This window comes from Oncorhynchus clarkii, chromosome 17 (genome assembly GCF_045791955.1).
Source record: "Oncorhynchus clarkii lewisi isolate Uvic-CL-2024 chromosome 17, UVic_Ocla_1.0, whole genome shotgun sequence".
Classification (NCBI taxonomy): Eukaryota; Metazoa; Chordata; class Actinopteri; order Salmoniformes; family Salmonidae; genus Oncorhynchus; species Oncorhynchus clarkii.
In genome coordinates this window covers 52,369,309-52,397,019 of record NC_092163.1, presented here as the reverse complement: position 1 = coordinate 52,397,019, position 27,711 = coordinate 52,369,309, and the positions used below count along the sequence as shown (strand labels likewise).

Here is a 27,711-nt window from a genome sequence, read left to right as displayed (position 1 = left end):
TCTCTGACTTCAGTGAGTTAGGAACGAGCTCCGACTGGGAAAATACATTTTGAACGGTCATCCATCTCAGAATTGCAAGTCGGGAACTCGGGCCTCTTTCTAGAGCTCCGACCTGAAGATCACTGACATCATCATGATTTGACCTTGTTTTTTCTTAGAGCTCGCAGTTGTCTTGAAAGCACCATAAATCCAGAGAAAGCCAGACTTTGATGACAAAGTTTGATGACAAAATTTGCCCAAGGACCGCCGCGCTAACTTCCTGTTCAAGTGAGCACAGCACAGCAATGTGAGTCCACAAATGTATTGTATGCTGCTGCATAAATTATGTAATATGCCAGGGAGATATGTATACTGTAGCTAAGAAAGTAATACTAAGTGTATGTTGTGTAGTAAGCTGTTAGTAGCCCATGTGCCTCACTCTAATAATTTAGCCTCCTGTTCTGACTTGGAGGTGCACATGTAGCCTATAGCCTGTTTTAGAGAAATGTCATCATTGAATATTGTAAGAGCTTTCGTTGTCTGCTTACAGTTGAAGTCAGAAGTTTACATACAGTTAGGTGGAGTCCTTAAAACTTGTTTTTCACCACTCCACAAATTTCTTGTTAATAACAAACTAGAATTTTGGCAAGTCGGTTAGGACATCTACTTTGTGCATTACACAAGTAATTTTTCCAACAATTGTTTACAGACAGATTATTTCACTTAAAATTCACTGTATCACAATTCCAGTGGGTCAGAAATGTACATACACTAAGTTGACTGTGCCTTTAAACAGCTTGGAAAATTCCAGAAAAAGATGTCATAGCTTTAGAAACTTCTGATAGGCTAATTGACATCATTTGAGTCAATTGGAGGTGGACCTGTTGATATATTTCAAGGCCTACCTTCAAACTCAGTGCCTCTTTGCTTGACATCATGGGAAAATCAAAATAAATCAGCCAAAACCTCAATTGTAGACCTCCACAAGTCTGGTTCATCATTGGGAGCAATTTCCAAATGCCTGAAAGTACCACGTTCATCTGTACAAACAATAGTACCCAAGAATAAACACCATGGGACCACGCAGCCGTCATACCGTTCAGGAAGGAGACATGTTCTGTCTCCTAGAGATGAACGTACGTTGGTGCGAAAAGTACAAATCAATCCCATAACAACAGCAAAGGACCTTGTGACGATGCTGGAGGAAACAGGTACAAAATTATCTATATCCACAGTAAAACAATTCCTATATTGACATAACCTGAAAGGCCGCTCAGCAAGGATGAAGTCACTACTCCAAAACCGGCATATTAAAGCCAAACTATGGTTTGCAACTGCACATTGGGACAAAGACTGTGCTATTTTGAGAAATGTCCTCTGGTCTGATGAAACAAAAATAGAACTGTTTGGCCATAATGGCCATCGTTATGTTTGGCGGAAAAAGCGGGAAGCTTGCAAGCCGAAGAACACCATCCCAACCGTGAAGCACGGGGGTGGCAGCATCATGTTCTGGGGGTGCTTGCTGCAGGAGGGACTGGTACACATCACAAAATAGATGGTATCATGAGGTAGAAAAATTATATGGATGGAAAATTATGTGGATATATTGAAGCAACATCTCAAGACATCAGTCAGGAAGTTAAAGTTTGGTTGCAAATGGATCTTCCAAAAGGACAATGACCCCAAGCATACTTCCAAAGTTGTGGGAAAATGGCTTAAGGAAAATCAAGTCAAGGTATTGGAGTGGCCATCACAAAGCTCTGATCTCAATCATATAGATAATGTATGGGCAGAAATGAAAAAATATGTGCGAGCAAGGAGTCCTACAAACCTGATTCAGTTACACCAGCTCCGTCAGGAGGAATGGGCCAAAATTCACCCAACTTATTGTGGGAAGCTTGTGGAAGGCTACCTGAAACATTTGACCCACGTTAAACAATTTAAAGACAATGCTACCAAATACCAAATACTTCTGAGCCACTGAGAATGTGATGAAAGAAATAAAAGCTGAAATAAATAACTCTAACATTTCACATTCTTAAAATAAAATGGTGATCCTAACTGACCTAAGACAGGGAATTTTTACTAGAATGTTCTGAAGTCTGTCCCTGTACATTTCAAAAGTGCTATAGAGTTATATTGACTACGTCAATCCTAGCTCACTCATGAATGTCTTAATCAAAATTACGGATTGCCTCTTATCCACTCGTCGTCCCCTTATGCCATAGTTGACAATCCTCCATAAAGACCATCAAGGTGCGCGCCAACTTGTAGTCCTAAAACTGGAAGTGATTTACCTCTGGTTCCTTCAGCCATCATTCTTATAGGGAAAGAATTGGGTTTTGGTATAAAAGCCAAAAATATGGTCTGAGGTTAACACAGGCTTAGGTGATCTTTTACATTTTGTTCTGAGATGATGTCAGTTAACATGACCTTTATGAATTATGAAGCCTTTAAGTGCTTTTTTGATATAAATGCTTCAAAATTCCAAAAAGTGACATTTGCTGATGAAGATGATCTCATAGAACAAAACATATAAGATCTCCTAAGCCTGTTTAGCAGAGACCTTATTTTCAGTGTTGATCCAAAAAAAAAAATCCATTAATTTCGCCATAAGCTTTGGCCAACAAGCCATGGTGGAGTTAGTGCCTACAAAAAGACGCCATTACTATTGCGCTTTATGATAGTTTAGGTTTAGTACAGGGACAATTACATAATTGTTAGCATCATAATTAGTCTTTGCTCGGTTTTGTCAAACAAATAATTACTAATTTCCTGAGAGACTTGTGGAATTCTTATTCTTAGCCACAGATAGTTATTGAGCATCTACAGCACAACTAATCAATCAAAAAATAGACTTTTAATGGAGTAAAGGATTTATTTATATATACAAAACTGTTTACAGCAAGATTTCTGAGTTAACATTGACCGTGGGGATATTGGTTGCACAACACCACCTGGTTTTTGCCCATTGGATCAAGGCAACAGGAAAAAAAACTAGAGCACCTTGAGTCAGGTAGGGAAGCAGGTGGGTTGAATAAAGGGGGTATTGAAGGGTAAGGTAAGGCACAAGACACAGCATCACCAGCTTCTCTTTGACCATCAATCACCTATCAATCAATCAACCTACTACTTACTCAAAGAGAAGCACTCTATCCCCAAAAAACATCAAAATAACAAATAATAGATACTAGAGGGTGGATAAATGAAAGTAATGTCAGTAAAAACCATTGGCTTCTAATTGATCTTCTGTTTGTAAGGCTAAAGTGGACACGCAAATCAGGTTATGGTGAGCACTGTGTGACCGCTGCTATTCCCTGACTCAATACTAAATGTATAAGTCTTAATGGGTCATACAGCGTCCTTATTGAGCTTGAGCAAGCCAACATCACTTCTGGAATCAAAACCCCAAAACTAAACCAGCAGATCCTGTGGTCCCCATGAACTGGTTTGCAGTCCACAGTGGTAAGGAATTATCAGTGAATGCAAAAACTGCAAGTCCATAATATTCTTAATTATTGTCTAATTATATGCAGACATTTTATTAAATATGCTGCTGAATAAACAAACTTGTATTATCTCAGGATATAACCAACAACACTATCGAACCTGTGTATAGGATTCTAGTTCTCTGGGATCAAAAGGCCACAACTTTTAAATATAACTGATCCCTTCCACTCTTCTAATCTGAAACTTCATTCAAGGGTGCCTCATCTACTGGATAATTACAGCTTAATTATTAAGGTCAGATGACAGATAAATCACAGAGAGGAAGGGAGCGAGGACCAATCTGCCAACCAGAAGTGCTGAAGAACATCAAAATGTATTCTAGAAAATAAAAATTGTTGTTTTCTAAAAGACATGATTTACAGTTCAAGGATGAAGTGTAACCTGAAGTTGACTTGCTGAAAGTTTTACAGTGAAACAATGTTAGCCAAGACCAATGCAAGAGGAAATGTATTTCCGCAACACACGTATTGTGTGAAAGAAAACTCATTCCAAGATACTGTAACTAAGACATGAATCAGTTGTAAATCATAGCAACTTTCCAATGTTGCTACAACAGCAATGTGAACTGTGGCTCTCTGCCATGGCCGGTGTATTCATTGAAGTATACAGATGACCTGAGAAAAGGAGTCGAGGTGTACAAGGTGAAGCTAGCCAGTGAGAGTCAGGGACACTGGCCAGTCACTGCTCTATCTGTTGATGCATGGCTAGCTAGTTGATTGCAATTATCAGATTATCAGGGAGACGTTTTTTGTGTGTAAAGTTTGAGTTTGTGGCTCATACATTACATTTGGCATTTTCATATGTTTTGTTTTTCATGGGGTTTGGTTTAAGCCAACCAAACTTGACAGAGTTCAGTAAAACTGACAGTGAAACCCTTGTGTGACACCTCTCAGAGTTCTCCTTTGTCAGTCTTGAGTGTGATTGGCTGCCTTTGCAAAACACTATTGAATTATAAATGGCCACATTGCGACTGCAGCTCCTTGGTGCTGGGGAGGTCATGATTGGCAGGCTGGTGGTGATGTGTCTCCTGGTTTCGGCCAATGAGCTTACTGCTGTCCTGGTTAGACACTCTTACATCACAGCACACTTCTTATCTTCTGAGGCAACGTTCCCATCCGCCCTTTCCATCTCCAGAATGATCCGCTTGAATAACTCTACAGCGGTCTGCAATGCAGAGATGAAAACAAATCAATAAATACCTTAATTATTTTGAATAAACACACCATTTTGGTGAGTAGCTCTGTCTACAGAAAATATATATTTGTCTACCTCGTTCTCCTTGGCAGAAGACTCCATGAATGCTGCTCCCCATGAGTCGGCCAGCTTCTTCCCTTCTTCTGGCTTGATCACCCTGAGGGGAAAAAGGACACACTGAGCATGATGTAATGATATCACATACAGTATCTTCAGGGGGCACTTATGTACCTCTATAGTCACAAGGTCCAAGGCCTTGGTTGGATAACCAAGGTGAAACCATATATCAGATAGTGTCATGGTTCTACACATACTGTACCAGCCATGCATGTGAGTGGGAGCACCATTGCTCTCCACCTTTATTCAGCTCAAGTAAGTTTACCTTTCCATGTGGAGATCTTTTTTGTTCCCAACAAGAACAGTTGGCACCCTAAAAGAAAACATCCATTGATATTTCTTACATGAAAAACAAAAGTTTTAAGACACAAAATCATCAAAAGCAGCATTAAACCTTTCATAATTTTGCTTAACTTACTGTATTTTCCCAACCATATCTAGAAGCTTGTCATGAAGAACCTGAACAACTTCAAAACTGCAAAAAGTGAAAGACAAAAAGAGACAGGTTACTAGGGTCCATGTGTGCATTGATGCACAGACAACCATCTATACACACAGTAGTCACAAGGGCAAAGATGTTCCCCCCTACTACCGTTATGATGTATATTGTGCTATTTCTATTGTTATTTTTTTACGACCATTTTCATTATTTTATTTCACTTCATCCTGCATGTCGGAGCTTGGACCATAAGATTTTCACTGTACCCTGCAATCACACCTGCAACCCTATACAAGTGACTATTGAACACGATCTCTGATGGATAAACCCAGAATGAAATGTACCTGTGACTACTCACCTTTTCATGGAAGTCACTGCGTAGACCAAGACATAACCATGGATGTCCATTGAATGAGACTGAGGGAAAATAGAGTACTCGTCCTGTAGCGATAAGGGGAGCAATCGGTTAGATTGAAAACAAAAACAACAGACAAGTGCTTCTGAAATAAATATCGACCATTGTTTTTAGTCAATACCCCAACAATTCTACATTTCATCGGCGCAAACTGCCACTGATCACCGGGAACCCAGCAGGTGGTTACATTTTAGTATGTATATAGTGTTTTTATTTCAGAAACTGGGGTAAATAAATAAAATGAGTAATGTAGTACAATGTAAAGCATACATACCTGACCCGCAGTATCGACCAATTGAAGATTGAAGTCTTGACCGTTGACAGACACCATTTTGTTGAAGGCTGGAAACAGATGAAGAGACAGTGGTCAAGCCCAAGCCAGTGGTGTATTCATTAGTCAGATTCCGTTGCAAAATGTTTTGTAACAGAAGCCGTTTATCCTAAACGTACAACGTTCGGCAACGAAAACAAGTTTCTATTGGACAAATTGTGGTAGGTCCCTAGGGTAAACAATAAAAGGTTTCAGTTGCTAAATGTTTAGCAACTGAATAGTCCTACATCACAGGCAACATACAGGAGAAAACGGTAATTGCTGGATATAACATGGTCATGAAATGAGAATACATTCTGGATACAACCACCTATAACTTATTTTCATCTATGCATATTATTTGATCCTCAACGGCACCTTACAATGGGTGCAATTAGATAAACAAAACTGATCCAACACATTTATATAAAATAAATCAAAAATACTTACTGTTTTCAATGGTAGGGTCATATGAATCTACGAACTGTCCTTCCACGAACTGTATTGTGAGAGAAGACTTTCCTGTAGAAGTAAAGAAATAATGTATTGTTGTGGTGGCCGATGAGCAACAATTTCCAAAATCATAGAAAATTACCATTTGTTAAGTAAGAAACTGAAAGTTATCGGACTCTGAACAACTGTTATAAATTGTAATTGCCTAACGTTTGCGGTGACAGGAGATATTTCACAATGCAAATATCTAACTGTAAGTAGAGTGTGAGGTAGATGCGAGACAGTGCCACATCGAGGAACTAGTTACTTGGCAGCCATTGTGGCAAAGTTAGCACACAACTTTGGCATGGTGAATAGAAATAATGATATCAACGACAACGTTTCGTATTTGTCGACAACTTCTATACAAACATGTACACAATTAAGTTACACAACTATGGTATTGTGTTTTGGTATTAACTAGCTAACATTTGCTAGCTTAGCTAGCAATAGCGTAGCTATGCAAACAAAAACAAAAGCTGGCTAACGCGTTAGTTAGCTAGCTTCTTATTTGACTCACCTACAGATCTGTACCCAATCACAGCAATCTTCCTGTATTTTGGTTGAGGCATTGTGTTAAAATGGTTACTTCAATAGATAGCCAATGTTGAAATGTATGGCAGTTTTAATAACGAAACAAAAACTTTATCGCCACATTCGTATCACGTCACGTGACAACAACAAACTTTACAGTGCCGCTAGAGCTAACACTCCGCAGGGGCCTCGAGTTGCAACTTCAGAACTGAAGCTGGTTGAACACGTATTTCGACTGATAATTGCAATATATCGGTTTTCGGTACAGTTATGTTTGTTGATAATTAGTTTGAAATTATCTAAAGATTAGTTTTTAGAATGTAAAACAGGAAACTAAAACAGCTTATTCACAGCGGTTACGCTTTGCGAGTCACACTGTCGGAAACTGGACAAGCACACCGTCGTAAAAAGACACACGTCAGAGCTTGACATGAGGGTGCCATTGGGTTTCCACTCGTTACAACAGCCACAAAGTAAATATATCGTCATTCATGAAAACAAAAATTTGCCTTTTGGTCTTAATTTAAGGTTAGGGAAGGCATATACTTAGCAGTGTGGTTAAGCGTAGGGTTAGGTTTAAAGTCATATTTTAAGAAGATAAATTGTAGAAATGGGCGGGGTTTATGACTTTGTGGCTGTGGTAGCTAGGGACGACAGTGGTATTGAGGTATAAGGAGGGTGCCCCATTTTGTACAGCAGATGTCACTCTGAACCTGAATTAGTTATCTACAAATGTGAGAGACAGATAGACACAAGCTAGGCCTTAACACATATTGCAAAACACATTAATCTGTTTTTATTATTAAATGCTCAATGACAATACAAGATTATCATATACATACCTTTACAGAAACATGCTTTTTAAAAATCTGTTTTAAATAGGCCTATGTGAATGGTGGACCCTGTTATGATTTGGAAAGTGATCACTCCAAAATGTGTCTGTTAGACCACTTTAGGCAGCTATGAAATGTTTATGTTAGGTTGAGTGCACTTACGCCATCTTTGTTTAGATCCAGCAATGACGAAATTGAAGAAGGTAAAAAATGATGACAGACTTATCTTTACCATACCATGTGGTACTAAGACACATAACAGATGGTGTGGGACATGGATTTGTCTCGACATAAAGATTAGCCAATTTGAGGCTCTAAAAACATCAGGCAATCTTCCAGATTGGAGTGAAACTGGGATTCCAAATCAATACATTTTCTTAGTATGCTATGCAAAAAATAGCAACAATGGTATAAGAAATAGACTGAAAATATTTATTTCAGTAAAGAGTCCTTACAAAAACTATTTTCATATACTTTTAACCAGAGTTCAAATGTATAGCTAGCTAACAATCATACATCATAGTAAAGCATACAGTTTTACAAGACATACAGACAATTTAACATGTTCTGGCTGTTCCTACTGTTCTGGCATTTTAATGAAAATACATTTGGACGATTCAGGAGAGGTTTTTACCCCTGTGAGACAAACACATGAACATTCACTTGATGTCAAAATAAATCTATTGACACAAACTCATAATTAAAAAACAAAAACGTGATTTAAAAAACGAAAGGAACTTGAGATATTGGAGAAAAATCTCCATGCATTAATGCAACATTGCACAAAAAAATGAATGTACACTGACGGACACAAACACAGGCACTCTTTTACTCAAACACGGGCACATAAACACACACACACACACACACTGTAAACACATCACAGTTTAACTTGGTCTTAACTTCCAGGCCATTGTTTCCGGTCTCTACCTTAAATTTAGAGTTACTGTACCCGTCACTTACTTTCATTACTGTTAACCGATTTACTGTTATTCTTTGACACCATGCAGACATCTTCTTCTTTCCAAAACATTCCATTAAAGGACAACAGAAAGAAGTGATATGATGTTCACAAGATGACACAGCAGAATAAATCATTTGAATAATAAATAAGGTCATAAGTGCTAGAGAGGAAAAGCCAGATCTAAAGAAGTACATAGCGCTGAAGTTCTTGTGGAGTTCCTTCCAGTCAAAGAGTCAGGGATCCAGATGTTTTGAGATTGGCAGACATTTCAGCAGAAGTCACTTTGGATGTCTATGAAGTGTTCATATATTGGGAATGACCTTGGGACTCGAAGATGACCATCTCCATACTCTACGCATAGAAACCTAAATTCTTGCTCCCTTTCTGTTCATTTTGTTTTCTTCACCATTGTCTCCCTCTTCTTTTTTATTTTATTTCTCACTTACTCCGTTATAGACCTGACAGAAAAGGAGACAAATTGCATTGGTCCCCTTTGGCGCAGTACCTGTACCTATTCTCTGTATGTATGATCATGTCTGAGGTCCAAGTCCATTCCTGATCAGACGATGTTTCATCTAACCAAGTTTCCTCCTCTCATATCAGTGGTGACAGGATCACCAGTCGTCCATCAGCAAACAGGTCAATCTCTCTCTTTCAATGAGAGTTTACATCAGCTCAATATTTGGGGACACTGATTTTTGGTAAACTCACTTTGGTTAGCCAAGGTCATTGGCTTGTTCAAGTGTCACTGAATCTTTGAGAGTCCATTAGCCAATAGGAGCCTGAGTGGGATGGTGGAGCGGGACACAGTCGACGGCAGTTTATGCAGCCCTGTGACGAGATAGAGGACCAGATTAGGGAATCAGCCAATCACAACGTGTGTGAGCATGTGTACATGCATGCAGGGTTGTGTATCTGTGTGTGACCCCAACATACCAAATGCTCTGATGAGTTCCCTCTGTACAGTCCATGTGAGAGTGTTGATCAGACAGGCAGAGGTCAGCCCGGCAAACAGTATGTTATACAGGAAGACGATGTGGAAGTTTCCCAGCCAGTTAAACCGACCAAAGTCTCCCAGCAGATCAAACCGAGTGATCCCTGAATCATCAAGGCCAAAGGACCAAACCATTCAATGGTTAATGTTTAGAAAAAGCATCCATTTGTTGGTATTTTATATGTATGTCAGTCTGTCATACAAGAGCACCTGACACCAAGTCCTCCTCTGCAGACTTACCCAAAGTCCTAGAAAATACAGGCAGAGCTGAGCTGAGCACCAATAGAGAAACACAGTTCCCAATAATCTGAGAAAAGAGAGGAAGAAAGTTGGGTTTTTATGAGAATGCCCCACAGAAGAGAGAGTGAGCAGTGTGTGTGTGCCAGTGTGTATGTGTGTACCTGTGTCAGTGTGGTGTCCTGTGCGCGGGGGCGTAGTCCAGTGAACAGTGGGGAGCTGTAGAAACCCACTACTGAGGAGATCATGAGATACAGGATGAGGATCACCTGCACTGCAGCCCCTAACGAACCAAACATGGAGAACGAGGCAGCGCCCAGGAGAGGGTCCTTCAAGAGGAGAGAGAAAGAAATGTAATACTATTTACATCCTGTGATAATACAATTAAAATTGTCAATAGTACACACATTATATAAACTCTGTTTAACTATATAAACTCTGTTTCATAGTGTATACAGGACTACTATGCTATACAGTGTCCCTTAAAAAGTTACAAGGCAAGAACTAGTAGCAACAACATATTTTTGAAGTTTGAATTAAATTAGATATTTGCTGAATTATTAGTTATTGCTTGTAAAGGAAAGCATCCCCTCACCTCCATCCCTCGAGGCATAGCTGTATCGTCAAACAGCAACTCCACCACATGGTAACACACAATGAGCACACACACCACCTGGGAAAGAGAACAACACTCACATCAAAATACACACAACATTTTGAATGAGGAGGCGAGATGAGTGGTGAGTCTGCCTCTCCTCACCGTTACAGCCAGCAGCAACAGCATGGCCAATGGGTATCCTAGGTTGCGCTGCCATGGTGACGCTCTCTTCCGTATCTCTGAAGGCAAAAACAGAAATCCAGAGTTAGTGTCTAAGAATCCCAGTCTTTTTATCGTTTGGAGTTTTTCCTGACCAGGTGACAAACTCCAGGCCCTAATTATAGCCAGTTTTCCTGGCCAGGCCACGTAGCGTAGGACATGTTCTGTGTTTCTAGGAAAGTCAATGACTTCTTACTAGAGGTCGACCGATTAATCGGAATGGCCGATTAATTAGGGCCGATTTCAAGTTTTCATAACAATCGGTACATTTTAACATAATCACTAGTTAACTACACATGGTTGATGATATTACTAGTTTAACTAGCTTGTCCTGCGTTGCATATAATCAATGCGGTGCCTGAAATTGTGTCACTTCTCTTGCGTTCAGTGTAAGCAGAATCAGGGTATATGCAGCAGTTTGGGTTGCCTGACTCGTTGCGAACTGTGTGAAGACCATTTCTTCCTAACAAAGACCATAATTCATTTGCCAGAATTGTACATAATTATGACATAACATTGAAGGTTGTGCAATGTAACAGCAATATTTAGACTTAGGGTTGCAACCCGTTCAATAAAATACGGAACGGTTCCGTATTTCACTGAAAGAATAAACGTTTTGTTTTCAAAATTATAGTTTCCGGATATGACCATATTAATGACCTAAGGCTCATATTTCTGTGTGTTATTATATTATAATTAAGTCTATGATTTGATAGAGCAGTCTGACTGAGCGGAGGTAGGCAGCAACAGGCTCGTAAGCATTTATTCAAACCGAACTTTCCTCCGTTTGCCAGCAACTTTTCGCTATGCTTGAAGCACAGCGCTGTTTATGACTTCAAGCCCATCAACACCCGAGATTTGGCTGGCAATACTACGGTGCCTATAAGAACATCCAATAATCAAAGGTCTGTGAAATACAAATGTTATAGAGAGAAATTGTCCTATAATAACTACAACCTAAAACTTCTTAACTGGGAATATTGAAGACTCATGTTAAAGGGAACCACGAGCTTTCATATGTTAGGAGCAAGGAACTTAAACGTTAGCTTTCTTACATAGCACATATTGCACTTTTACTTTCTTCTCCAACAGTGGGTTTTTGCATTATTTAAACCAAATTGAATATGTTTCATTATTTATTTGCGACTAAATAGATTTTATTTATGTATTATATTAAGTTAAAATAAAAGTGTTTCAGTATTCAGTATTGTTGTAATTGTCATTATTACAAATATATATAAAACAAATATTTAAAAAACGTCCGATTAATGGGTATCTGCTTTTTTTGGTCCTCCAATAACCGGTATCGGAATTGAAAAATCATAGTCGGTCGACCTCTAGTTCTTACCCAGAGCAATCCGCCGGGCCTGAATGTTGAGGAGCCGGTTCCTCAGAACCTCTGCATTCACATTAATCCATAACGAGGTCCCACCTACAGAGGAAAGAAAGAGTTGTAATTTTGTGATAAGCTTCCATTCATTCCATTTAAAGAGAAATAGCATCACTTTAATTATGCATGAAAGGGACAAATGATGGCATAAAATTGGCATATGTTATATCATGGATATACAGTACGTTATGTCATGAGACTTACTAGTGAGGTTCCTGGATAGAGAGGCCTCTTCAAACTCAGCACAACTCATTGTCTCATCAAGGTCCTCCAGCAACTGATGATGGAAGACATTGACTCAGACCAGCACACACATACAGTACATACCAACACCACACACATACCAACACCACACACATACAATGGGGTACACCTATACACAAAGCTATATACAGCTCTGGAAAGAATTGAACTGCAAAATTTATTTTACCAAAACTTGCTTCCTTCTACTCTGACAATGTTCCCCAACTCAGAGGATTGGTTTTTCCAGCAGGACAATGCTCCATGCCACACAGCCAGGTAAATCAAGGTGTGGATGTAGGACCACCAGATCAAGACCCTGTCATGACCAGCCCAATCCCCAGACCTGAACCCCGTTGAAAAACTCTGGAATATGATTAAGACTGGTGGAGAGCATGCCAAGACGCATGAAATCTGTGATTGAAAATCAGGGTTATTCCATCAAATATTAATTTCTGAACTCTTCCTAAGTTAAAACATTAGTATTGTGTTGTTTAAAAATGAATATGAACTTATTTTCTTTGCATTATTCGAGGTCTGACAACACTGCATCGTTTTTGTTATTTTGACCAGTTGTCATTTTCTGCAAATAAATGCTCTAAATGACAATATTTTTATTTGGAATTAGGGAGAAATGTTGTAAGTAGTTTATAGAAGAAAACAAAACAAAATCATTTTACCCAAACACATGCCTATAAATAGTAAAACCAGAGGAAGTGATCATTTTGCAGTGGTCTCTTAGTCTTTTCCAGAGCTGTACAGACAGCACATAAACTAAAGGACAAAAACACACTCACCCTGGGTTTGACCAGTAGCCTTCCTGTGACGCTGAACATGCGTGATAGTCCTAGAGGAGTGCATACTGTGGGAGACACAGGGGATGCAATCATATAATATAGAAATACACTGTCATCCTCATATTTATGAAATGCCCCCGGCCCGGCGCTGGGTAAACATGTACTGTACTTACACAACAGCAGCAGGACTCCGAACAAGGATATGCAGGAGTACAGATAAGGCAGGTAATACTCCCACAGATCTGAGAGACAAATGATTTAACACATTACAGATACATTTAGGAATTAAACTTACATTTCACATTTGCAGTTAACAACGGCAACAGACTAAATATGAGAAGAGGTGGCAGGTAAAATATAAAAAGCACATAAAACAGTTTTAAGGATGTGAAAGTGAGAGAAAAGGGGGAGAGATCGAGAGAGAGAGGGGAGGACAAGAAGAGGGGTTGTTTTACCATAAAGACTTTGTCTGGCCATGTTGTCATCAAGGATGGCTGATGCCACCCACACCATCCCCAACACGAGCAGGGTCAGGAGGAAGAGGACTACTGCGGTCTCATACAGACGGGCCATCACACCCTGTGTACAGAGGGTATACAAGCGTTATACCACATGCTGTATACACTGAGTGTACAAAAACACTAGGAACACCTAATATTGAGTTGGACCCCCTTTTCCCTAAAAACAGCCTCAATTCGTCGGGGCATGGACTCTACAAGGTGTCGAAAGCGTTCCACAGGGCTCCTGACCCATGTTGATTCCAATGTTTCCCCACAGTTGTGTTAAGTTGGCTGAATGTCCTTTGAGTGGTGGACCATTCTTCATACACACAGCAAACTGTTGAGTGTGAAAAACCCAGCAGCGTTGCAGTTCTTGACACACTCAAACCGGTGCACCTGGCACCTACTGCCTATCCATGTGTCAATTGACTCGAGGTTTAAAAATCCTTCTTGAATCTGTCTCCTCCCCTTCATCTACACTGATTGAACTGGATTTAACAATATCAATAAGGGATTTTAGCTTTCACCTGGATTCACCTGGTCAGTCTGTGTCATGGAAAGAGCACAGTGTACATATACATGATGCTCTTTCATTAGCCTGGTCCAAGTCTGTTTGTGCTTCAGCCAACTCATCATGTCATCACAACACTCAGTTGATTTGGCTCGAGCACATCTGCTACCAGTCTACTCTGTCACTGAAGCAGGTACCTTTTTGGATCCAGCGAAGCCCTCAGACTCAGTGAAGAAGTAGGCAAAGGGCAGGAGGAAGACCAGGGATAGGTTGGAGAAGAGGAAGACTATATTCCACAGTCCTGCATTGAGAGATGGAGACAGACAGTGTTACAGACAGTGAGAGGTCACTCTCTACATGCTATACACTCTTCGAGCCTTTTTTTTCTTCTATCTAGAATCTAAAAGGCTGTCCCCATAGGAGAACCCTTTGAAGAAAATGTTTTTGTTCCAACTAGAGCCCTTTCCACATAGGGTCCTACATGGAACCCAAAAGGGTTCTCCTATGGGGACAGCCAAAGAACCCTTATGGAACCTATTGTTCTAAGAGTGAGGTCTCTAGTGGAGTTTCATAAACGTTTGTTTTAAAAGTTCAAGGCTCTGAGGAGCTCGTATCTGTAGTCTTATCACCACTGAGTAAAGGTAATAGCTACACCCGTAGCAACCTGTGGTGGACTGCAAAATCTCTGAACAAATGAAATGGGAAAGCAAATATGTGAAGCATATGCACTGAACCAACTACCTGCTGAGAAGATCTTTCATTAGCACATGACTTTAAACTGTCATTCATCCTTCGCACAAACAAAATGTCTGTATGCATTAGGTGTGTTAGGTGTGTGTGTGTGTGTGTGTGTGTGTGTGTGTGTGTGTATGTTAATGTAGCTGCTTGTGTGTGTGTTTACCGTGTATAAGGGATCCGTTAAGCCACTGCATGTAGTAGCTCTGTGGGAAGGAGAGCAGGACCTCGTTGGACAAGATGGAGAGTGGTAGGAGTAGAACAGCGCCCACTGAGACAGAGAGAGTGAACGTACAGAGCCACAGCCTAGAGAAAGACAGAGAGTAAAATATATTTTTTACCAAAGAAGCAGCAGTCCCATATGATACATAGAAATATCAAATATTTAGGTAGGTTCAGTATATTGGTTTTCTGACATTCTGTGGCAGAATAGATATGATTGGTGGTAATAAAGCCTCTATTGTTCAAAGTTACTCACGCAATTTTGTTGACTGTTGCATCTTCACTGTTATCTACAATTTAAAGAACACAACGCAATTGTTAGTATGGCTTACAGAAGAGGAAAACGTGTGTGGAGTTGAGGGGATAGACAGGCTGGGCAAGAAGCTGAGAACCTGATCAAAGACCTCCTTCCCCTAAATTCTTGAAGGGCGACAAGCACACATTGCTCAATTCTCACCAGTGGTGTAGTGGAGGGTATACGCAGGTATACCTTTTTAGGCCCAGCAATGGACACAGGGCAGTAGGCCTACGCGTGACTGTTCCAAAATGCAATTTGTGTGAAAACACTGTTCCAAAATGCTCATCGCACTTGCAAGCGGTTTCATGGACAGAGATGTAAAGATTTGTTAGAAAGAGGGGGGCTTTAAAGATGCAACAACTATCATGGGTTGCTAATAAGATTAGGATAATGCCTTTGGCTGCTAGACAATGAAAGAACTTTGAAAGAAAACCAATAGAACAGGAGAAGTCTTCATAAGAATATTTGCCTCCACATGTATATGGTGGGATTTTGGCCATAGGCTATTTTGAAGCAAGGTAAGACATGCCTCATAATATGAAGCAGAATGTCTACGTTTCAAACAAATTAAGGAACAGGAAAATATAGTGATGCGAAAGACAGGCATAACTGTCTTCTAGTAGATGGAAAGCCTTTCCCCAAAAACCTGCTCTATTAAATGTTAACTAGCTACAAAGTAGCACATGGACTGGGGGAATGTCAGAATGATATCATGATGATTATTTTAATCAAGCAATCTAGTGCCATTTCTTATGCAAACTCCATCTCATGTGCTACAGAAACACTGCTTATAAAACAATAGTGCTAGGTGCCTGCACACTTGAATTAAAGGTCAACTACTCTAAAGATTTTCTTAGATTTTTCCCAGACCTCAAGTGGTTTAAGTAAGCATTGTTAGACTTAGAACATACTTTTTTTAATAGAAAATCAACAAAATTGTGTGACTTTGAGAACGAATACCCGAATACCTGAGATCTGAAACCAGTGAATTACTGACTCGGTTGATCCGTTTCAATAGTAGGCCTACTATTATCCTACTGCACAGTACAGCTTGGGTTGGTCTGACTGTGGGATTCATCATTTCAAAGAGTATGTCACTGTTTCTCATAGAAGTTTTCACACGGTGTGTTTCCTTCAGGCCGTTTGGAAAAATGTTGGCAAAATACCCACTTCTCCAGGCACCACTACACCACTGATTCTAACAAACACCTGCAGGCTAAAACTGTTCTTGGAGTAACAATTATAAATGACAAACATGTTTGCACATGTGTGGAAGAGTGTGTGTGATGAAGCAAAACAAATTATTGTGTAGGCCTACGTACAGTGTGTGTCTGTGTGTATGGCTGTGTGTGTGTATGGCTGTGTGTGTATGGCTGTGTGTGTGTGTGTATGGCTGTGTGTGTGTTTATGCTGCAGGCTACAAACCAGGAACCGGTAATAATAAGTTCTTTCTGAAAGCAGGAAATTAAATTGCCCAAAAGCAAAACGCTAATCTTTATCAAAGTACAGTAATACATTGTTTGAAGATCTCTGGGCCCCATATGTGTATGGCCCTGATCTGTGACTGATCATGGAATTGATCAGATCGGCCAGCTATTTCCAACAACTGAACAAATCAGTGCACAAATTAGTACGCATGTGCAAGTGTTGGTAAAGGGATGGGGGTGGTATTGAACAATTTGCTAACCCAACCCCTTACGATTAAGAATTTTGTCATAAAAACGGAATTATCATATTTGGCACAGGCTTCGAAGTTGAGGCTTATTCCGTACCCTATTGTTTTGTACCAGCAAATTAAGACTGGATAGACAACCTAAGTACAGAGTCCTTTGTTGGTTAAAGTAAAACCCATGGAGCTCTCCGTTTCCCCTACTTCTCTCTCTCTGGCGTCCTACATGGTTTACACACTACACAAGAGACATTACTAGAATGGAACCACAGCCAGAAACATTTGGTTTGTGAAAACCCCCAGTCCACACACCCATATTGGCGGTCCAAGGTGTGCCGCAAACCGTATATTCCTGACTAGGTAGGCGCTGGTTCTGTGTGTGTGTGTCCGTCCAAGTGTGTTGTGTGGGGGTTGTTGTGCACTGTGTATGCCCTACGGAGCGTATTATTATCCCAGGGGAACATTCCTTGCGCCCCTCGCCCAGTCTAACAGGACAGAGGATCCGGGAGACCAAGGGAGGTTGCATAACAGGCTCTGGCTGTAATTTGTACCAGAGTGTATTTTGGAAAGCATCCTGTCCACCATACCAACGCTTGGTGTAAATTCCTGATGGAAACATGCACTCACAAGTGAGGTGGGGGCGGCTGCAGTGAAAAAAAACCTAGCTCATGCCTGCACACATAAATTAGTTATGGCTCCTTCATAGTAAACAACAACTTGTTTATATAGACATACAAAATCTATACACAGCAGTGTGAAGCATTTTGTTACATTACAGCCTTATTCTAAAATGGATTAAATACATTTAAAAATCCTCTGCAATCTACACACAATACCCCATAATGGCAAAACAAAAACAAGTTAGACATTTTTGCAAATGTATTAAATATAAAAAACAGAAAGAGCTTATTTACATACAGTGGGGCAAAAAAAGTATTTAGTCAGCCACCAATTGTGCAAGTTCTCTCACTTAAAAAGATGAGAGGCCTGTAATTTTCATCATAGGTACACTTCAACTATGACAGACAAAATGAAGAAAAAAAATCCAGAAAATCACATTGTAGGATTTTTAATGAATTTATTTGCAAATTATGGTGGAAAATAAGTATTTGGTCTCCTACAAACAAGCAAGATTTCTGGCTCTCACAGACCTGTAACTTCTTCTTTAAGAGGCTCCTCTGTCCTCCACTCGTTACCTGTATTAATGGCACCAGTTTGAACTTGTTATCAGTATAAAAGACACCTGTCCACAACCTCAAACAGTCACACTACAAACTCCACTATGGCCAAGACCAAAGAGCTGTCAAAGGACACCAGAAACAAAATTGTAGACCTGCACCAGACTGGGAAGACTGAATCTGCAATAGGTAAGCAGCTTGGTTTGAAGAAATCAACTGTGGGAGCAATTATTAGAAAATGGGAGACATACAAGACCACTGATAATCTCCCTCGATCTGGGGCTCCACGCAAGATCTCACCCCGTGGGGTCAAAATGATCACAAGAACGGTGAGCAAAAATCCCAGAACCACATGGGGGGACCTAGTGAATGACCTGCAAAGAGCTGGGACCAAAGTAACAAAGCCTACCATCAGTAACACACTACGCCGCCAGGGACTCAAATCCTGCAGTGCCAGACGTGTCCCCCTGCTTAAGCCAGTACATGTCCAGGCCCAATCTGAAGTTTGCTAGAGAGCATTTGGATGATCCAGAAGAAGATTGGGAGAATTTCATATGGTCAGATGAAACCAAAATATAACTTTTTGGTTAAAACTCAACTCGTCGTGTTTGGAGGACAAAGAATGCTGAGTTGCATCCAAAGAACACCATACCTACTGTGAAGCATGGGGGTGGAAACATCATGCTTTGGGGCTGTTTTTCTGCAAAGGGACCAGGACGACTGATCCGTGTAAAGGAAAGAATGAATGGGGCCATGTATCGTGAGATTGAGTGAAAACCTCCTTCCATCAGCATTGAAGATGAAACGTGGCTGGGTCTTTCAGCATGACAATGATCCCAAACACACCGCCCGGGCAACGAAGAAGTAAGAAGCATTTCAAGGTCCTGGAGTGGCCTAGACAGTCTCCAGATCTCAGCCCCATAGAAAATCTTTGGAGGGAGTTGAAAGTCCGTGTTGCCCAGCAACAGCCCCAAAACATCACTGCTCTAGAGGAGATCTGCATGGAGGAATGGGCCAAAATACCAGCAACAGTGTGTGAAAACCTTGTGAAGACTTACATAAAACATTTGACCTCTGTCATTGCCAACAAAGGGTATATAACAAAGTATTGAGAAACTTTTGTTATTGACCAAATACTTATTTTCCACCATAATTTGCAGATAAATTCATTAAAAATCCTACAATGTGATTTTCTGGGTTTTTTTTCTCATTTTGTCTGTCATAGTTGAAGTGTACCTATGATGAAAATTACAGGCCTCTTTCATCTTTTAAAGTGGGAGAACTTGCACAATTGGTGGCTGAATAAATACTTTTTTGCCCCACTGTAGGTATTCAGACCCTTTGCTTTGAGACTCGAAGTTGAGCTCAGGTGTATCCTGTTTCCATTGATCATCCTTGAGTCCACCAGTGGTAAATTCAATAGATTGGACATAATTTGGAAAGGCACACACCTGTCTATATAAGGTCCCACAGCTGACAGTGCATGTCGGAGCAAAAACCAAGCCATGAGGTTGAAGGAAGTGTCCGTAGAGCGCTGAGACAGGACAGACACAGATCTGGGGAAGGGGACGAAAACATTTCTGCAGCGTTGAAGGTCCCCAAGAACACAGTGGCCTCCATCAATCTGAAATGGATGAAGTTTGGAACCACCAAGACTCTTCTTGGAGCTGGCCGCCTAGTCAAACTGAGCAATCGGGGGAGAAGGGCCTTGGTCAGGGAGGTGACCGAGAACCCGATGGTCACTCTGAGTTCTAGAGTTTCTCTGTGGAGATGGGAGAAACTTCCAGAAGGACAACCCTCTCTGCAGCGCTCCACCAATCAGGCCTTTATCTTAGAGTGGCCAGACGGAAGCCACTCCTCAGTAAAAGGCACATGACAGCCAGCTTGGAGCTTGCCAAACGTTACCTAAAGACTCTCAGACCATGAGAAACAAGATTCTCTGGTCTGATAAAACCAAGATTGAACTTTTTGGCCTAAATACCAAGCATCACGTCTGGAGGAAACCTGGCACCATCCCTATGGTGAAGCATGGTGGTGGCAGCATCATGCTGCTGTGGGGTTGTTTTTCCGCGACAGGGACTGGAAGACTAGTCAGGATTGAGGGAAAGATGAACAGAGCAAAGTAAAGAGAGATCCTTGATGAAAAACTACTCCAGAGCGCTCAGGACCTCAGACTGGGGCAACGGTTCCCCTTCCAACAGGACAACGACCCTAAGCACACAGCCAAGACAACGCAGAAGTGGCTTCGAGAAAAGTCTCTCAATGTCCTTGAGTGGCCGAGCCAGAGCCCGGACTTGAACCAGAACAAACATTTCTGGAGAGACCTGAAAATAGCTGTGCAGCAAAGCTCCCTATACAACCTGACAGAGCTTGAGAGGATCTGCAGAGAAGAATGGGAGAAACTCCCCAAATACAAGTGTACCAAGCTTGTAGCGTCATACTCATTAAGACTCACTGGCAAAGGTGCTTCAAAAAAATATTGAGTAAAGGGTCTGAATAATTATATAAATATAATATTTGTGTTGTATTTTTCATAAATTAGCAAAAATGTCTAAAAACCTGTTTCTGCTCTGTCATTATGGGGTATTGTGTCTAGATTGAAGTGGGAAAAAACTATGTAATCCATTTAAGAATAAGGATGTAAAGTAACAAAATGTGAAAAAAGTCAAGGGGTCTGAATACTTTCCGAAGACACTGTATACATATATACGGCCGTCCTGGCTGTAATACAACACCTACTTGTACAGGACCAAAGGAGGACATTGGGAGGCATACAGAACTATCAAGAGTCCAATCAATTACTTTTAGACTTAAATCAGTAGTGTTGAGCTGCAGAAACCCAGCAGACCTTGCAGTCCACTGTGACCTGGCCTCCACTCCACTCCACTGACCTCTCAGATTCACACATACCTATGGTAAACTCAGCATTCCTCTTGTAGTGGGTGATGACCAGATAGGAGACAATGTAGAGACATATGAAAAGCAGGACACAGATCTGTGGAGATAAAAACACTGAGATCAACGTTTAGGATCAGACTTCCTATGATTAATCCATGCTAATTGTGGGAATAAGTCAACAATCTTTGATTATTCGGTTATTGTAGCAACGGGTCATCAAAACTGATGAAAGTTTTAAAAACAATTCTAATAAATGCAAAATGGTAAAAATGTGTAGAATTGCACGAAATGATGGTTCTCTGCTGTCAAGAGGGAGGCCCGCTAAAAATGTTTTGCTCGCAATGTGGGGGAGGGGGTATGGATGTGGGTACGCAGACCCGCAAGCAACTGCGCCCCCCCATATGAGTTCAGATTTTGTTGTGGCCCCCAACCCCATCCAAGTTGGTCATCCCTAGTCTAGGCCTCCCTGCACTCATTAATTCATGTTGTTGTCAAGTTCTGTTGAATAATTCAACAAGAGTGTCAATAGCAGGATACGCTCAGATTAGAAAGCAACATCCTTGGCTTTAGATTACATTGTTTGCGAAATCAGACATAATATCACTAGAATCCAACTGTTCATTTTCAGGAGATGCTTTCATTTCAGCGCATCTAATTGGTTAACATTTCAACTGTATCAAATTATTTTTTTTTTCAATTCCACAACAAAAAAAAAATGTACACCAATCAAAATAAAGTTATCTTTCCTCTCTTATGATGCAAGTGTCGAGATGATGTGTTAAATCCCCAACAAAACTTTTGTGTTCATAGATGCAATGGAAAGACAATGTATTCCATTGAGTCCATTTAGGCCAAGACTGGGTTGTGTTTGACAGGTCATTACAAATATATCCGCGGTCGTAACGTTAACGGGAAAAAACAACAGGCACACGCAAATGCATGAAAAAGTCACAGGAGTAAAATAAAAGCAATCAGTCCAGCGAGATTTAAGTGACAAGTGGATTTTGCCCCCCTCACACAGGAAATAGATGGCTGAAAAATACATATGTGCGGGGACATGCGCGTTGCTAGTTGTTTGTTTTCTCGTCTCTATTTGCATTTATAAAGCAAGAATTCACTGTATGGAGAGAATCCACACAACGCTGCTGTCGACCCCGAGTGTTGCTGTATAACAGAGGTGAGCAGGTTCGCACAGGGCAAACAAACACCAGACAAAGTCTTCAAGTCCTCTTTGTCACACTAATGCAGATCATTTACAGGCAGGCTTTTCAACCTCCAGCTGGTTCATCAAGACATCACCCCAATGATCTTAGAGATGACTGAGCCCAGGAACACACAGGAGAGTCAATCATCTCCCTCTCGGTTACCTGCACTGTGTTTATTTTTGCTATGGTTGCCCGATTAACACCATGCATGCCCTCTGTCAAAGCTAGGTGTCTTTAAACTTTCAAAGAGAAAACAAGGATAAGACTGAACATGCACATTCTAGGGAGTGGAAAGTCAATTTTCTCATCCACGTCAAACTGTATATCTTGCTGTTTGTTTGAAGACTTCTGAACAAAAGCCAATAGACGCATGCTATGAACCCGTTTAGCCACATAACTCAGAATAGAGTGATTTATTGTTGCATGTGTGGCGAGATGAATGCAGATCATCACTTGTGGTTCTACCTTCAAAACAATAGTTTACCCTCAAGCCTGCATTTCAGGAGGCACATCCTAATGTATGTGAATCAATCACTGATCAGTAGAATCAAGTTGAACTCTGCATTCTCTCCCTTTACAACAAAATTAAGTTCTCGTTTATTATCGGAAAATGGAAGATCCCCAGGTTAGTGATACTGTATTGTCTGTAGGTAGCCTAACTGTATTACAGATGCTGAATTACATAATTGGAGTCGATTTCTAGTTACCAAATGAAGGTTTTGGCAATCTGTGACTGTGATTGAGCACCTGGTTTTATAAACAGGGTCATCGGGGTTAGTTATGTAGTAGATAGATGAGGGGGTCAGATGATCAGGATTACCAGATTAAGTAACGAGAGAGTGGAGAGGAGACCGGCTGGGATTACAAAAAAAGCCAACAACATAACAAACTAAATACTCACATACCCACCGATCCCCTATAAAACAGAAAGACATTTTCTAAAATGGAGGACACTACTCTTCCAATTTAGGGAACTAGGAATGGCAGCAGTTCTGTGCCAGAATCAAAGCAACATATCCCCACCCTGGTCTGAATAAAGATGACGCAAGAGAGAGAAAAACATAATATCATAAATATGACATAAGGAGATATCTGCGGGATCAGAGGTAGCTAAGTAAACGTTCTGTTCCAGAATATTCCGGTGGTCTAATAAAATACTCCAATATAACATGTTGTGAAGGTAAATAAAAACAGAGCTACATCCTATAACTGTAAATGTTAGCAATGTGAGCACTCCTATCTGAATGTGATCCTTGTTACAGGGAGAGAATCTGTGTCTGTGATGATGCCCCTAATGTATACTTGGACATGATGTGCCTGCTGACTTGTATAATCATGTACATATGATAAGCTTGACCCACACATGGCAGCCACCACAGACTTACCTAGTGAGTGGATGAACGACAAGGCAGAATTGGATACCCCACCTCATAGCCTACCCAGTGACACCAACATCCAATGAACTAGGGCAGAGCTCAGTAGTTGTGACCGATCATGTTTAGCATTAAGAACTACCATACCTCACACATCCAATATACTCTTAGTTTCTAAACCATTTTCACCTAATGTTTGTCTCTTTATTAAGTGTGGATTGACGTCATGTCCTTGCCAGTCTTTTTTGGAGTCTAATAAATCTGATGGAAATAATGTGGTGATGTCACTGCAATTATACCAGAGTTGAGTTGCAGGCTAAGCTGTATACAAGTAAAAGCTTTGTTAGAGCAATGTACTACAATATAAATACGCAACTGCAGAAAATGCCTAATAACAACTATTAATTTCCCATTCCCAAACTGAAAGGCGATGCTACAGAGTGACACGGTGCTCCAAATGTCTCAGTTGGCTAACTGAGACATTCAGATGCTTAAAGTACATTATGTGTGACTTGCTCTGTAATAAAGCAAGCCATCTAAAACCAGTCCTTGGCCAGTACTAAGATACAGGCTGAAGAATAATAAACTGGGCTGGACTGAAACAACCTGGGCATTCAGACAGCTCAAAGAGAATGGAGCCCATGCTGGGCAGTTTAAGGATTTTGGGAGACAGGGGTTTTAAATCCACAGACCACAAAGCTGAACTTTGGGCCTCTTTACACTACAATACTTTGACGATGGATACTAGTTCCAGGAAAGATTATATTGTAGTGTAAAAAGACAGATCTAGATTCAAATCTGCCTTTTAGAGATGTCTCCCACACTACCTCTGGGTATTATAGTGTAAAGACAATGGCTTTCCCACACCACCTGTCCCTGCAAGAATTACCTTAATATCAGTAGACAGCATTCTTGCTCTGTTAGCTAAATTGAAAATGAAAAAGATTATAAATTATCCACACATTTGTGAATCGTTTAATTAATCAAATGTGCAACATTATGTAGAATATAGATTAGATGAGAAGCTCCTGTAGAGTTTGATTTGCTATCCTTAGGCTGTCATTGCAAGTACGAATTTGTTCTTAACTTACTTGCCTAGTTAAATAAAATACATTTGAAAACATTTTGATTGTCTAAATACTATGGTATTTACGGTATGGTAATAGCTGCACTCACACATGAAGCTGGAATGTGGCTTTGGCCACACCACATCCAAGGCTAAAGTAAGGTGTAAAACAGAAAAGTTGCACATCTGATGTTGAAGAGAGCTAGAAGAGAGCTCTTACTACACACATTTTACTGATGTAAATCTACCTTTTGATAGAGAGATGTGGGAGAGAGGGCAAACATAGCATTGTGACATGGGCTAACCAGCTTATACCCAACAGCCCCAACAGCTAATGCCCAGCTCGCTAATGCCCCAAACAAAAGCCCCACTGTATCAGAGCAAACTGCCAATAAATGACAGACAGAGAATACGGAGCACCATTGAGGGTTCACAGCATATACAAGCAGCATATACTGTATATAGATGCACATTAAGTTGAGCCTCCAATCCCAACAAACACAGCCATCATGTTCGGTCACAGCAAGACTGTCCTTTGTGAAGGACAAAACACCACAGGCCTGTTATATTTTTTATCCTCCTGAAGGGACAGATAGACAGAGCCCCACTGAGGGCACCTTCACCTGCTCTAGTCCAGAGGACAACAGTGTTCCCTGTCTCAGCTCTGACGCACACTCCCTATCTGTCTGTCTGTCCCCACCTGTCTGTCTGTCATTCTGTCTGGTATCTCTTTATTTCTGACTTTCACATCAGAATATTTCCTCCCTCTCTCAGTCGGTCTCTATCCTCCTCTCTGCAGTTGTGTAAACACTTTCAGGTTAGGCTAAGCTGCCAGCCCACTAGACAAACTCAAGTCCTGTGTGCTGAAGGATTTCTCCAGTATTTCCTATTAGGTCAGTGAGCTGGACACTGGTGTCATAAAGACAGAACAAAAGATAACTGTCTCAGGCATGTTGTTAAAAGTTTGGATGTAAAGGTAAAACATCATATCATACAAATATTTTGCTTGTTAGTGCTTTACACAACAAGTATTTGCTGAATATTTCTGAGAGAAAAGGCACACCTCTGTGATGAAAGGTTGTGCTACTAATGCATGGCTCTGTCATTGAGACCATGTTGTGTCCATTCAGCCCTACTGGAAAATAGAAGTGGAGGAATGGTATTATTGATAACTATGCATGCCACGGTACCTGTTAAGACTGAACAGCCTTTCGAAGGGCAGATGTAGGTCATGAAAAATTTAACTAGCACTACCACTACTTGATTAAAAGGCTGCACAATCTGTCCAGCCTAAGGCACGTAGGACACACATGCATGTGGATGGAAACACAATTGCCCACATAAACACAAAGATAAACGCTATTAGCAGCCTATAATGCACTCACAGGAATGGGCGTTAGAAAATAGAGAGAGAGTCTGGAATGACTTAATGTCCTCTGTATCAGTGAGTCAGACAGGCAGAAGAGAGACAGAGATCTACTGTGCTAAGCAGGGTCATAGGTCACTTCCCTGTGCTGCTGTGGTGATAGAGCCATCCTGCCAGGATTACATGAGCACATACAGCACAACATTTAATGCGTTTCAAATGTAACAAATACTGGTCCAACGACATTTTACACTACATAAAAATGGCAACAGGTTTGACATCCCATAACATAATGTGCTTTGAGCACATACCTGTGCAGCAATAACCAATCTTTACCACAAATACCCAGGTTCTCATTGTGACTTGGTTTTTAGAGCTGAATATTAGGTTCAATTAAAGTTAGGCTACATTGTACACTTCATTGATGCTGAGATGTTGATGCTTCAACATCTGGATCTACCAGTAGACAGACGATGGTGTTAATAATTATAGTAAATGTAATTTATATAATCAAGAATGCAATAACTATCCTGCATCAGGCCTACTTGGTGAACTATCTAATTATTGTCTGATGTTTGTTGTTACATTGTAGACAGGTGTAAGATTAAAGTGCATGCTGCTGCACAATATTCTTAAGTAGTCTACAGTAGGGGCATATTTTGGGGTTGAATAGCAGCAACATGATCTCACATTTCTCTTTATCAAAAACACAGGAGGGACGCTGAAGGTATACAGTAGTAATGGTAGGGCAAAAGGGTAATTGAGAAATATGATACAGATACACAAATTCTAACAGCAAGTTCCTGGAATAGCCTACAGCCAGACATATTCAGCAAATTGTAAATGTTATGAGATACAATTGCATTTGCAGCTGGCTGATGATCACGGCAGTGCAGCGAGAGCACTCCAATCAACAGGCAAGCTCTCAATTTCACCGCAGTCGACGAGAACAGACTGTACTTACTATGGTCTCTCTGACTCGGTCGTGGAAAAGCTGTTCCCGGACCGACACGTCTTCTGGAGCTTCCATGCTCCGACAACCATATCGCGGATTGTTCGCCCTTTATGTGGCTCAAATGTACATGTTTTCTGGTCCTTGTTGCTGCCTCATCAGACCAGAACCGCAGCGCAGCTTGTCTTCGTTCCTAGGCTGCCTCATGCAAATGAGTCGTGTCGCTGCCTCTCTGCTCTTGTGAACAGATTGTCCCTCTGCGCCACAATGGGCGTGCAGTTGTCGCGGTGCGGTGTCCAAAAATGATCTGCTACCAATGACTGTATATCGTATACCCACATGAAAAAATACTGCAGTTTACTATAGAGGTCTACAGTACTTACAATAGAATGCTATAGAATACTATACTACACACTGTAGTATCCCTCTATCATGTGTAGTACTTACTATAGAATGGTGTATTATACTGTAGAATC

At 40.7% G+C, this 27,711-nt stretch overlaps 2 protein-coding genes across 3 annotated transcripts; both read right to left on the bottom strand.

The window, feature by feature from the left end:
- Window positions 1–2,837: 2,837 nt before the first annotated feature.
- Window positions 2,838–7,405, bottom strand: LOC139371077 (GTP-binding protein Rheb-like). Its single transcript, XM_071111127.1, has 8 exons — window positions 6,977–7,405; window positions 6,415–6,486; window positions 5,929–5,996; window positions 5,598–5,680; window positions 5,219–5,275; window positions 5,066–5,113; window positions 4,759–4,840; window positions 2,838–4,653 (listed from the first exon to the last, which is right to left on the bottom strand). The coding sequence occupies exons 1-8, from the start codon at window positions 7,026–7,028 to the stop codon at window positions 4,561–4,563; spliced, it is 555 nt and encodes a 184-aa protein (XP_070967228.1). The 5' UTR covers window positions 7,029–7,405; the 3' UTR covers window positions 2,838–4,560.
- Window positions 7,406–7,763: 358 nt separating this feature from the next.
- LOC139371076 (limb region 1 homolog-like protein) lies at window positions 7,764–27,504 on the bottom strand. 2 transcript variants are annotated; one of them, XM_071111125.1, is made up of 16 exons: window positions 27,248–27,504; window positions 21,286–21,370; window positions 15,487–15,520; window positions 15,175–15,314; window positions 14,471–14,574; window positions 13,718–13,841; window positions 13,436–13,504; window positions 13,263–13,327; window positions 12,430–12,502; window positions 12,184–12,267; window positions 10,779–10,855; window positions 10,614–10,691; window positions 10,183–10,347; window positions 10,022–10,088; window positions 9,724–9,885; window positions 7,764–9,618 (listed from the first exon to the last, which is right to left on the bottom strand). In XM_071111125.1, the coding sequence occupies exons 1-16, from the start codon at window positions 27,311–27,313 to the stop codon at window positions 9,533–9,535; spliced, it is 1,479 nt and encodes a 492-aa protein (XP_070967226.1). In that variant the 5' UTR covers window positions 27,314–27,504; the 3' UTR covers window positions 7,764–9,532. The 2 variants fall into 2 exon arrangements, with proteins under 2 accessions (XP_070967226.1, XP_070967227.1); XM_071111126.1 differs by having other exon boundaries at window positions 8,235–9,618; window positions 21,286–21,387; window positions 27,248–27,391.
- Between the last annotated feature and the right edge of the window lie 207 nt (window positions 27,505–27,711).